The 11,281-nt window shown below is 37.5% G+C and overlaps 1 protein-coding gene across 3 annotated transcripts; it reads right to left on the bottom strand.

Annotated features, from left to right (window-relative positions):
* Window positions 1–5,101: 5,101 nt before the first annotated feature.
* On the bottom strand, window positions 5,102–8,057 carry LOC133745430 (histone-lysine N-methyltransferase, H3 lysine-9 specific SUVH6-like). Of its 3 annotated transcripts, none has more exons than XM_062173501.1 (4): window positions 7,941–8,057; window positions 7,228–7,281; window positions 7,030–7,129; window positions 5,102–6,895 (listed from the first exon to the last, which is right to left on the bottom strand). In XM_062173501.1, exon 4 carries the CDS (start codon window positions 6,855–6,857, stop codon window positions 5,421–5,423), a length of 1,437 nt encoding a protein of 478 aa, XP_062029485.1. In that variant the 5' UTR covers window positions 6,858–6,895; window positions 7,030–7,129; window positions 7,228–7,281; window positions 7,941–8,057; the 3' UTR covers window positions 5,102–5,420. The 3 variants fall into 3 exon arrangements, with proteins under 3 accessions (XP_062029485.1, XP_062029486.1, XP_062029487.1); XM_062173502.1 differs by having other exon boundaries at window positions 7,854–7,982; XM_062173503.1 differs by lacking the exon at window positions 7,228–7,281 and having other exon boundaries at window positions 7,941–8,036.
* Window positions 8,058–11,281: the final 3,224 nt, after the last annotated feature.

Here is an 11,281-nt window from a genome sequence, read left to right as displayed (position 1 = left end):
CACTTGTGGCTATGGTTGTTCAGAAACAAGAAATCCTCAGAGCCATTTTAAGCTTTTAACAAACACTTGTGTGCAGAATTGTTACTTAAACTGTCAGACAGTTGGTGGGTAGCTTTAGATATATTTAGTATAAAATGCTCACATTCACTGGGTGAGTACTATTGACATTATGATGAAAGGATCTATATTAACAGTCCATATTAGAAGTCAAGGATAACCATGCAAGGACGCTAAGGAGAGGATCTGAATCCCACATTTTGATGAATCAGTCATCAAGATACATTAAAGGAATCAGCTCGGCCATTAAAAGGACTTCAATAATAGACGCTAGTGCGTGGATTCATTACTTCAATTATTGAGCCATACCTCAAGTGTGAAAGACCATTTCAGCTACTTGCATTGAGTAACAGCAGATGCTCCTCTCACACAAAGCTTATGGAGCAGAAAATTGTTAAACGTTTTGTCTAGCTTCTTCAGCGCGCAACAAGATTCCACAATAGGCAACTTAAAAGGATTGGTTAATTAAGCAATTATAACCGATAACTAGTCAGTTCTAATTGAAGGCTACGACTTAGTTTGGATCTCACCGTTAATCTATATTGTCTAGATTTGTATGTGCTTGATGGGATTAGTCTGATGTCAATTTACCATGTATCATCATCTTCTGATAATGATGTCGAGCCGCTTGCTTGCTAACTACCATTCTTTTGAAATGTATTTAGTTCATATCTAATGTGTATTTATAATTAATTGATGATAGCTAGTAAAGGTCTTGGAGGATGTGGGATACAATTAAACTTAGCGTTAGCGTTAAGACATTTGATCCCCTCCATTTTGACTAAGAAATTGATGAAACCGTACACGCTCAAACGTGGCTTTATGTATCGTTTCTTAAAGTGACCTGATTAACTTAGGTAACCTAGCTAGCTAGAGTTTATGGATAGGCCTAGTTTGAGATAGAAACAAGAAAATTAGAGAAGAATTTGATTTTTGACCTAGCTTTTTGCCTTGGTCTAAATCTCATTCACCTTCATTAATAACCTACTTAATTTAGAAGCTCGAGCTGCAAAAAATTACTACGCATGGATGCCTTCAATGCTCAAGCACACCCATGTCCACACATCCCTCCATGGACTCAAAAGTCAACACGTTCGTTCGTTAACTCTTCTTTACTACACACCACGTTTTGTAGACCCTGTCCTTCATAGAATTGATTCATCACAAGTTCATTAACTCTCCCATCTTGTCTCACCAATATGCAATTGATTCATCACAAGTCATAACTCTCCCATCTTGTCTCACCAAAATGAACATGGAGAATTGGAGATGGACTTTTCTTAATATAAAACAAATCTCTATACAAACGAACTATTATTATAATATAGTTTACATTATTTTTTATTGACGGAAAGTGAGATCCAATTTGAGACCTTTGCCAATACTTATTGAAGAAAAATGTCTTACGTACTACACCACTAACTTAAAAGGTTATGGATCATCCGCTTCTACAACCAAGAAGTTTCCTTGACGTATTGTTCTTATCTGACTCTGTCGGTCTAAAAAGAACCCTTTTGTCCTTATACCATCTCAGGTAGCTAGACGTTCACCAGCAAGCCAAATAGGGGATGAGAAGGGGTAGTATGGATGCTCACCTGAAACTTCCTCTAGAACATATCCTCATACAGTGTCACACCAGTATCCGTACGAATGGCCTAGTTCTACCAAAAACTCGGGGCCAATTACCAAACTCAGGAGCCTAGCGTTCGGAACTAGAGGAGCCGAACAGTCCTTCACCTAATTGTTGCAGTAGAAGTTGGCATATCAAACCCGAACCTAAATCATGGGTGGGTGGGCATGTTCCATCCCGGGACAGTGTCCATTGTGTACTTTGGAAACTTCTATACATCGATTGCATACAACTATAATGATCAGCACATAAGAGAAGTGAAAAAGCTCTTAATATATAAGGTGGTAACATACCAATTTATCATTGAGCAACTGAAGCAGGGCAGCAAATTCATTCAAAAAGGACACAGTCCAGAGTAAGCATCACTTGGCTGTACAGCAGGGTGCAGCTAGCCAGTTATTATCCAAAGAAAAATTAGCGAGTAAAAAGGACAAAGTTCATGGTTATGGAGCGCAGAAACAATCACTCTCTTTATCTATCTTAAGACAGAAACGTGCAACAAATCTCGTATTTATAACCTGTTAAAACCTTCCATTACAATCAAGTAATACTATTAAGCCACAAAACATTTAAACACAACAGCCATTACAACCAATACAAAAGCAACTCAATATATCCAAGCTCAAGACTAAGATAATAGAAGCAAACCTTGAGGATCCATTCTGATGAACTGAGGCAGCTAGCTAGGATGAAGACTGGAGCTAGTAAAAGAAGATCTTCTGCAGAATGCTTAATGTGAACTCTCAATGGGAAGTGCTTAACTCACGTACTGAAGCTACTGCAGGGACCCCCTTTATATAGTGCTTAGAGTATGTCAATCCACTAACCCATCAAAAGTGTTTGAGTCCTACTCTAACTCTATCCCATAACCACATTACATATAACTGACCTGATATTAAGGTCATTTCAAGTTACCTTATCCTGCATTCTATCCAGATAACACAAGACTTAGTCAAGGTCCAAAATTACAAATCGATCTCTTAGTAACTTATTCTGCGTAGTCACAATTACTGTCAATGCTTGAGGTAATTAATTTGTTTGTCCAAATTACTTCTTACATTCTCCCACTTGGACAACTATTAATTACTTGACAAGAAATCATGTTAGATCAGATGTAGTCACTATCCTTAGTGCACATGAGACTTCAATGCAATTTTATAACTTGTAAACCAGTGGTACTCAAGTTCAACAACCACAATGCAGAATGACAAAGAAAACTTAGCATCACTAACAATGTAGATATCAAACTATATATCACTTCTGGTAATGTGAACTGTAAGTACATACATAATATGAACTGGACTCACATTTTTGCATGTACAATTGGTCCTCCTTATGGCTCTGTATGCTGAGCCTCAACACAACTTCCAATACGAAAGCTTCCGTATGTGTTCATTCAGTTCTAGACTGAACTATTCCTTCTGAATTCAAAACAATCAACCAAAAATAATTAAACACAGATTGTTCACAGAGGAATAACTTAAAACATGAGCTCAAAACAAAAACAATATGCTGCAGCAATGATGGATAAAAATATCAACTTTATTAACTTCAAAACTGAGAAAAGAAAATCTTAGTAACAATTTTCAGTTCAAGAATACAATGAAAGCAACTGAAAAATAAACATACAATCCAAAAACAGTGGCAATATTACTCCCACTAATCCTGTGACTACTCCCACTAGAATCAAAAATCCAAAGCAGGTAAAATTCCCATTTCAGTGATATGTTGAGTGAAAGCTGCAACTGTCAAAGCCTTGGTGAAGGGGTCAGCTAGTTGAGCCTTGGTGAAGGGGTCAGCTAGTTGAGATAAAGTGTTAATCTTCAACACTTCAATCTCTCCATGCTTAACTCTCTCCCTAACACTGTAGTATTTAAGATCAATATGCTTGGAGTTAGTTGACCTCTTATTATTTTTGGTAAAATAAACAGCTGCTGAATTGTCACAATAAATTTTCAATGGCCTTGAAACAATGCTGGCCACTATGTTTGTTTGCACCAGAAAATTTTTCAACCATAAGCCTTCACATACACCCTCATATATTGCTATATAAACTCAGCTTGCATAGTTGAAGTTGATGTAAGTGTTTGTTTAACACTTCTCCACACTATAGCTCCTCCAGCAAGAATAAACACATAACATGAAGTAGACTTTCCTGAATGTGGATAGCTACTAGCAAAATCAGAGTCTGTATAGCCAATCACCTCCAATTCCTTGACTCTTCTATAGACCAGCATATGACCTTTGGTCTTTTGAAGGTACCTAAGCACTTTCTTCCCCCCAATCCAGTGCTCACAGCCTGGATTTGACTGAAACCTTTACAAAATGCCAACTGCATAGGCCAAGTCAGGTCTTGTGCACACTTGTGCATACATCAAAGTACCAACCAACTGAGCGTAAGGCTTGTTCTTCATGCTTTCTTTCTCACTTTCAGTTTTAGGACATTGATCCTTGTTCAGCTTGTCACCCTCAGTCATAGGTACCGGTCCTCCAGAACAGTTTGACATGTCAAAACGTTTCAGCACCTTGTTAATGTAATTCTCTTGGCACAGCCCCAAAACTTTTCTAGCTCTATCTCTCTTGACTTCAATCCCTAGTACAAAGGATGCCTCACCTAAATCCTTCATGTCGAACTTTTTAGACAAGAAAGACTTAGTCTTCTTCAACATGTTCGTATCCGTGCTAGCCAAAAGTATATCATCAACATACAAAACCAGAAAAGTATAGTTTTTACCTTCTGATTTCATATAAACAGATTCATCTACCTGATTCTCTATAAAGCCAAAATCACTAATCACAGAATCAAATTTCAAGTACCACTGCCTTGAGGATCCATTCTGATGAACTGAGGCAGCTAGCTAGGATGAAGACTGGAGCTAGTAAAAGAAGATCTTCTGCAAAATGCTTATTGTCAACTCTCAATGGGAAGAGTGCTTAACTCACGTACTGAAGCTACTGCAGGGACCCCCTTTATATAGTGCTTAGAGTATGTCAATCCACTAACCCATCAAAAGTGTTTGAGTCCTACTCTAACTCTATCCCATAACCACATTACCTATAACTGACCTGATATTAAGGCCATTTCAAGTTACCTTATCCTGCATTCTATCCAGATAACACAAGACTTAGTCAAGGTCTAAAATTACAAATCGATCTCTTAGTAACTTATTCTGCGTAGTCACAATTACTGTCAATGCTTGAGGTAATTAATTTGTTTGTCCAAATTACTTCTTACATAACCAACCCAGAAAGCAATCATAGATCCCAGTCCCACACAATGACACAAAGATGGAATGAAAGTGACCATGGATGTTTTGTTGAATTAATACTATTTTTCAATTGCCTTCCACTAGTTACTTGGTAAACATCAGTTTATTTGAAATATTGGAATTTCCCTCTCAAAATTAGGTAAAAGCACTACGTACGTAAGAAGTTTTTAAGCTGTAAATGAGCAACATAATCTGAATTCCAATATTTGTTGGTAACTGGTTCACTTGAAACAAACGAACACGATTTGGACAAATATAATCCGAATTTTATAATAACAAAAAACTGAAGCAATACGGAGCAAAGAAAAGAACAAACAGTCCATTCACCAAGAAAAGGACCTCATCTTGCACGAACTCAGCTGGTGTTGCCTTGTTGGTAATAGAGTTGAGAAGGAACAGCTGAAAAACTGCACGATATATCCAAATACGAGCTAGATAATGTGTTGTAATGCTAAATTCTGAAGTTATTTCTTTCGTAGCAAGCTCTGACCCTCAATTCTGTCTAGTTGAAACTTGAAAACAAGCTTACCATGAGGCCCCATTTCCTTCCAACACTTCACTACCAAATATAGTCCATCATATATATAATATTTAGTTCTTCCATCTGATGATTCAGAACCACGGATCATTCTAACAGGAGTCTTTGCATGCATGCTATTCTTCAAAGCAAGGTTTCCCCGTTGAAGCTTTTGATCTTCAGGTTCCTTATCCGGATGCATCACATTTCCTCCTTGGCCCGTGTAAGTCAAGGAATTCAAATTATGCAAATCATCAGCATATCCCCCAGATGCAACAATACTAGTTGCAAGCATCTTCCCACCAAAAGTTGCATAATCTATACCACCTTGAGTTGGGTAATGTAAGCCAACAATATTAAGTTCAATCCTGTAATGAAATTCATCGCCAACTTCAACACCGGGGAAATGTCCCAAGATTTGTTTGCCAGTATTTATATGTTTTCCTTCCTTCTTGAGAATCTTTGCAGCTTTTAAATCGACCCTTCTGAGTGGAGTTCCTCCTTCCTTTGACTTGTCATATTCCAGTTGTCTACAAAGAGCTTTGAAACGACCCAACGTCTCTGTCACCTTTTTTCGGATGGCATCCGTGTTATTATCATGAAGGCTGCTGCTAGAACTAGCCTGACCAAAACCAGTAGTCTTCCCTGCTATTGAATGAATATTCTTTTTAGAGTGTCCTCCAATCTCTGGGCCAACTTTTGTCCTCCAAGCATCTTTAGATCTTTCTAGCTGAAGCTTTGAATCAGGTTTCTCTCCCTGTCTTTCACTTATACCTCCTCCTGGTTTAGACTTGTGGGCCACTTTTCCCTTCCACCAGGAAGGATGTGATGCAGGCTTCAAGTTCGGAATTACTTTATTCAATTTCAGTTCTGAACTCTCAACATCTTCTTCAAGCAGATGGTTATGAGAATTAGATATATCAAAAGACTTCTCCTTTGGACCTTCCATCCTCCGTTCCATCATATTACTAGGTAGAAAGTTGCCACCATTGACTTGAGAAACATCTGCTTTCAATTCACTGTTGTGAAGCTCTTCATCTTGAACATCCACTTCTGATTTTTTCACATCATCAAAAGCCTTGGCCTCGAAACATATATTTATTCCACATTGAGGTGGGAAATCCCGAACATATTCTACTATTCTTTGAGGAGGATATTTTTTAGCCACAGTCATGTCCATACCAATGCCATTAGAAGTACCAACTGAAGTTGCATACCGTCCACACCCAGGGGGGAAGTCACGAATAGCAGAGACTCTGGGTCTCTTATACTCGGGCCCATTTTCCAAGGACAATCTTCCCAATCTTTCCTCAGAATGGCTACCGCTTAGCTGTTCAATTGTTCTCGATGATTCCAACTGCTGCAACCCCATTACAACCCTCATTCCAAGTTTCCAACTCCCAAAATGAAATGCTCAAGAACCTGAAGACAGAGCAATCACTAAGGTATATGTATTCACAATGGTATAACATAACAAATCAGGTAAAACCTAAAGTAGTAACACTTCATCTAATCATCCAACAACTTCTGTTAGTGACCTAAAATGTGGAACTTACAGAATTCCTGAAGCAGAGGACTCTGGCTTCGTAGCTGACACGACCAATACTTTGCAATCTGGAAGTTATCAATGCCTGTGGCTGTCAAGGTTGTTAACGCCTGATAAACAAAGAGTCTATTGTTAGAAACAGAAGTTATCCCAGACTTCATAGGGTAAACGAAGGTGGTAACGAAATGTGATCACAATAAGCTCTTACGTGTGCTTCTAAATCCCCAAAACAAACACTTCCTTTCTTCACCACAGTCTATGCCTACAAACAAAGACATAAGTTACTTATATCAACTACGAAAAGAAACACAGAATTACAGGCACACTAATCATAAGAACAAATGGTGTCAAGGTCAGGAAGTTCCCCAACTTCTACAAATGCAGTAATATAGCCTGATCTCAAATCGAGCATTGTGGGACACTTTGCTAGAGTTGAAATACTAATCGAAAACTCAGATCTTAACCCCACATACCTACAGTACTCTTCTGTATAATCAGCAAACAAAGAACAGTACACATGTCCCACAAAAAAAAAAAATCATGAACGAAATTTGGACAATTAATGCACTAATCTTGGACAGTTATTCCACATTATCAGCCAAAAATGACAGAAAAAATTTACTAAGAACAAATTTTGAGCAGCATAAAGATTGAGAATGGAAATTGAAAACAACCCTTTGTTGATGACAGCAAAAGCACACCCTCAACACAACCCAATTCTCTGTTCATGTCAAAAATGCAGGAAACGAAAAGAGATTCTTAAATGCAGTAGTCCATCGATTCCCAAATTCTCAAAAACCCAACTACAATTTCACAAGGTTTACACATTCTCACCGAAAAACCCCAGCCTCAAGAAAGACCCATATTCGGTTCAGGTCGAAAATGCTGGAACGGAAGACGAAAGAGGCAGAAGGGACTCACCGAAAATTGCAGAGAAAACGAGGCAAAGAATCTGAAGAGGCATTTGTACTAGTTGCCAGAAATGGCAGTTGCAGTAGCTTTTGTACACTCCAAACCGACCCTGTGACTCGATTTTCTGCAATAAACCAGTCAATTACTTGTACGAAGGATTTCAGCTTTGTCTGAACCAATGGGCCGGGGTCATTTTGGTCATTTGAGCTTGTAAAATGGGAGACCAGATTGACGTGGCAGGTTTTCATTGGAGGTGAGTGGACCTGGGTTTGTAAATTTACTGGTTAGTACATGAGTGTAGCTAGGCCCCTTTATTCTTTACTTATTGATGGAGAAATGCTACCTAACATTCAACGCTCTTTGTTTGGTTCATAAATATCTCTGCTTTACGAATTTTTGTTTGAAATTTTATATTTTTCGTTTAGAAACGACATTGCCACCTTTGATCTACCACCGCGTAGAGTCGCTATCACTTGCATTTGCTACGAACCCACATTTACCATCACCCCAATTTTAGACGTCATCACCTTATTCTAACAAGGTAAGTTTCGAAGAAAGTTTACAAAATAATTATATACTTTTAGTGGGATGTCACTCAGTAGTCCTACCAATATGGTGTGGTGATCGAGATACCCCTCCCAATTTTATTTTGTGGCATCATAAGAGTGACTTTATGGGGTATTCATCAATTTAAGTTGCTTTAACTTATTTTGTATGGTTCTTGATTCAAAAAATGTGTCACCTCAATAACCATACTATGTTGAGTTGGTATATGGTGGGAACCGTGTGATAATCCCTCCATATTCTATTGTCACATTTTGATAGTAACATTCTGGGTGTCATCAATTTAGGTTTTGTTAACATACATACTTTGTTTGGTTCTTGATTCCAGAGGTTGTTGCCTCACTAACCATGCTAATTTGATGTGGTGAGATATCCTTTACAATTTTATTTTGACGCATTGTAATAGTGATATTTTGGTCTTCTTTAATTTAGGTTTCAATAACTTATTATGTTTTTTTTTTTTCCACTAAACTCATCCCTAATGCCAGTGAGACTTGAAATCGTCACCTCCACAATATTAGTTAGGCTAGTTAATCAACAAGTTGTAACTCACTGAAAACTTATTTTATATGATTCTTGGTTTAAAGGGCCTGCTGATTTGGTCCCCTACCTCATTATTTCATGTTCTTTGTTTAATATATTGGAGTGTTAAGGAGGCTATTCCTATCACTTGTTTCATCAAAAGAGAAAAAGAAGAAAGAAAAGAATCCATACTAAGTTGGTGATCTCATTCCAAATGTTTATTTTGAAACTAAGAACTCATACATGTACTCTAATTATTGCAATTTTCGGGTACGTACATGTTTTCATTTTTATTGTCAGCACCAGTTCACTACACAAATAGAGTGAAGATGGCTATTATTCCTCATTTCTCCTCCAAATTCAAGTCAAGCGTAACCCATAAACCTCTACTCCATCCCATGAGTCCATCATTGCTGTGGAGTTGTGATAGGAGCATTTTTATGCGACGTTTTAATAATTATTTCCTCATATTTTTCTTAATTATTTCCTTTACTTCATCATTTTTAATTTAGTTTTTATTTTCTAGGTACATTGGAATAAATGACAAGGAAAAGAGCTTAAAGACACATGAAGGATGTGAGACATTGGAGATAACAAAGGCAAGGCACAAGGGATGCAGAAATGAGCTGAAATGAAGAAATGAAGTTTTCCTAGTCCAACTAGGAATCCCAGTCAACGCAGGAATCCTGATGAGGCTAGGAAACCTGAAGGCATTAGGAGACCACATGACTTGAAGATGACTTGTGAGATATTATGGGAGATTAAATCTGATTTTTGCCATGGGAAATGATGGAGATAATGTGAAAATCAATGAGAGAATCAAGGAGATTACGTTGAGAAAATCTTGGGAGAGTTTCAAGGGATTGTGCAACAAGATAAGGCTCAAAACAAGTCCAGATTCGTTCCTCAATTCCCTCAAGATATGTTGGCTGAAATTAAGGAATTAAAATCTGCAGTATTAATGTGAAAATCAAGAGAAAATCAAGGGGAGGACATTAAGGATAAAGGCATGGAGAGATTTATGGGAAAAAAGGTCCAAAATGCATCCAGATATATTGTCTAGGTTCATGCCTAGATATTTGGCCGAAATTTATGAATAAAATCAGAAATAATCCTTGGAATTTCAGCAACAATATATTAGGGATTGATTTTGGAGCTTTTTGATTGGTTGGATGACACAACAGAGCTGACGTGACGCTACGTGATTGGTCGAAGCTGTGTGGCATTATCAGATTAATTCCTTGGGAAATTAAAAGAAAGATCATGAAGCTTGGCCGACCCCTATATAAACCCCCCTATGCTAGACGTTTTACACACACCTTCTCATTCAGAAAATCCTCCATAACGTCAAAGCTCTCTCTCTCTCTCCATTCTCTAGTTGCAAAGTTCTGCGTTTTCAAGCAAGGAGAGGAGGAAGAAGAAGAAGCCATGAAGATCCTAGCCTCCATCATCTACCTTGAAGATTTGCTTCCAAGATTCAAGATTCCAACGTTCAAGCTCTCCATCTCCATCTCCAACTCACGGTGTAATTCATTATTTTTCCTTATAATCTTTTGATTTCCTTGTTTGATTTCGTAGGAATTTGTTTCTAGTTAACAATAATGTTTAGGGCAAAGTTTAAGCCCAATTTCTATGTTTAAATAAAGTTTTCGCATTCTATGATTGTGATTCTAAGTTGCTTATGTGAGTTTGTTCGATTGAATTTGCTTGACAGAAAACTTTTATATGTTTATCTTATTTGGGTCGACACTTATAGGATTTGCATGTAATTGGTGCTAGATTTAGGTAAACGATTCACCTACTAGTTTTGTGAACCTAAATCACAAGTAGTAAAGGCTTTGGACAAATGTCGAATTCAATTGAAGAGGATTGCAAATAGGTGAACTTATTCATAACTAGGTTGTGCACTTAAGTTGATAACCTTTTTCTATGCTTCTTGCGTTGAACTTGTTTTGATTAGCTAGCTTTCTAGACTATGATTGCGTGTTTAATAGGATTGATCTAGGTGCTGTCACTTAGGTGAATTAGTAAAGGAAAGTAAAATATGGGAAATCATTTGCGTCGAATGTTTCACATGATCAACTTCTTTCTCATAACTTAGATGATCATCGAATGTTTCACATGATCAACTTCTTTCTCATAACTTAGATGATCAATTATAGGGTTTGAGTTGAGTTTGATTACATGGACTTGGTTTTGATCTTTGTTTCTTACGTTTCATTCTTGTACATGTGTTTTTATAAAAGGTGAAGTTTATTGTTGAA

Source organism: Rosa rugosa, chromosome 4, assembly GCF_958449725.1.
Source record: "Rosa rugosa chromosome 4, drRosRugo1.1, whole genome shotgun sequence".
NCBI classification, from domain to species: Eukaryota; Viridiplantae; Streptophyta; class Magnoliopsida; order Rosales; family Rosaceae; genus Rosa; species Rosa rugosa.
The sequence above is the reverse complement of the archived record's forward strand: the minus strand, read 5'-3'. Positions and strand labels throughout refer to the sequence as shown.

Coding starts and splice junctions, on each gene's coding strand:
- LOC133745430 (XM_062173501.1), bottom strand. CDS start 6,857: ATGAGGGTTGTAATGGGGTTGCAGCAGTTGGAATCATCGAGAACAATT.